The sequence below is a fragment of the Rhinopithecus bieti genome, unplaced genomic scaffold, assembly GCF_001698545.2.
Source record: "Rhinopithecus bieti isolate Rb0 unplaced genomic scaffold, ASM169854v2 scaffold_3040, whole genome shotgun sequence".
NCBI classification, from domain to species: domain Eukaryota; kingdom Metazoa; phylum Chordata; class Mammalia; order Primates; family Cercopithecidae; genus Rhinopithecus; species Rhinopithecus bieti.
The window spans coordinates 1680677-1682205 of NW_016804657.1; the positions used below are offsets into that span (position 1 = coordinate 1680677).

General features: G+C 51.2%; 1 protein-coding gene across 2 annotated transcripts in view; it reads left to right on the forward strand.

The window, feature by feature from the left end:
• Nucleotides 1-1529, forward strand: part of CIMAP3 (ciliary microtubule associated protein 3) — a 16674-nt gene that overhangs the window by 9687 nt on the left and 5458 nt on the right. The window contains exons 1-2 of one of the 2 annotated variants that reach the window (XM_017869661.1): nt 49-555; nt 798-937. In XM_017869661.1, the coding sequence (XP_017725150.1) occupies nt 537-555; nt 798-937 (159 nt within the window). In that variant the 5' untranslated portion in view covers nt 49-536. Of the gene's footprint in view, nt 1-48; nt 556-797; nt 938-1529 lie in introns of those variants that run through there. The other variant, XM_017869660.1, reaches the window with a different exon arrangement.

Consider the following 1529-nt stretch of genomic DNA (forward strand, 5'->3'; position numbering starts at 1 on the left):
TTCCCCGGGATAGAATGGATAACCTGATTGGAGGCGCTTGAGGAAAAGGAAAATGGTCTAAGGGCCTAATATGGAACTAGCTGTCAGCACAACTCCGCCCCTACTCTTCTGCTGCAGCTTTGCCCAGGGAGTCCACCCCGTACGCAGCAGCCGCTGCGTCTTTTTACTTTCACTTTACTTACTGCTGGCCTGGACTTTGGGACGTTCTGAAACCAACTGTCCTTCCCTCTACAACAGCGCATTCCTCTTGACTCAGCTTCCAAAGCTATTTGCCACCCCGTCAACCCTGCAGCCCCTACAGCCGCGAATCCAGGAAACCCTCTACCCGCAGCCCAGATACTGAGTTTACAATCCCCTGGGCTTTGGGCTCCAAGGTGCGGGTACCTGCCCAGTAGTGGCTCAGTGGACGTCCCAACTTGCCGCGCAGACGCGCTCGGGCCGTCTCCCCCTTCCGGCGCTCAGCAGCTGGGAATCACGGGACTGGCCTTCGTTTCCTTGGCAACGCAGTACACAGGTGCTAGCCCTAGCAGCTCGCGATGTGCTTCAGCAAAGCAGGTTAGGTGGTAGAGGTTAGGTGGCGGGTAGAGGTTAGGTGGGGGGAAGGGTGGGGAAGCTGGGAAAGACTAAGTGGGAGGAAGTGCAGTTCGCCCCGCTCCGTGGATTTTGGCGTGGTTTTGTAAGTGCACGGTTGGGCCCTGTTCTCTGCTCTGTCTCCCCGACCTTCTTCTCCGCGAACGCGCTCACGTAGACCCAGGTGCTGTCCCTCACGTGGAGCCTCTCCTCTTTATTTCTTTTAGACGCCGAGGATAATTACCCTTTTGGAACATGTCAACAGAGGAAACTTTTTCCTCACTTCCATCCCCCAAATTTGATTGGGAACAAGTTTGTCCCTCTTAGGGGATCACCCCACAGAGGGCCTGGGTGTTACTTATCAGATGTGAGTATTCACCTCCCCTTAGATGGGCCTCAGTTCCCTGGCTATTGACGGATAACCAAGTTTCCAAGTTTCGTAAAAGAAAAAATTCTATGGGACTTGAGATCTTCAGAGTCCCAGCATAAGAAAGCGCTCTGTTCTTCTGCAAGCAGCTGTTTACGCCAATGCCAGAGATTAAAGGATTATTCCTCCCCGCCTTGCACCTCCATTAAACGCAAGCCCTAGCTTCATATAATCCCTACTCCGTCCTCACTTCCAAAGGCCTGTGAGCCAATGCCAGTTACCCTCCCATTCCTCCAAACCTCGGGCTGACAGTTGCATTAGAGTCAGTTCAGCTCTGTGGGGCTCCAAAGACTGATTGCTTCGAATATATGGCAATGTCCTATAGTCGACGTATCCAGCCACACCCCTCTACAAAGTTACCTGTATTACTTGTGGAATTCTATGGTCTTGACCTCAAAGTAGTCAAGACAAGAAAGATCCCTTGCAGAGAAGGTTCAGATGGGAACTTGCTAAGTTCACTCCATTTCGATGGCCCTAATGTTCTCTATGTGTTGTTTTTTCTTTCCTTCTTTCTTTTTTTTTTTTTTTTTTT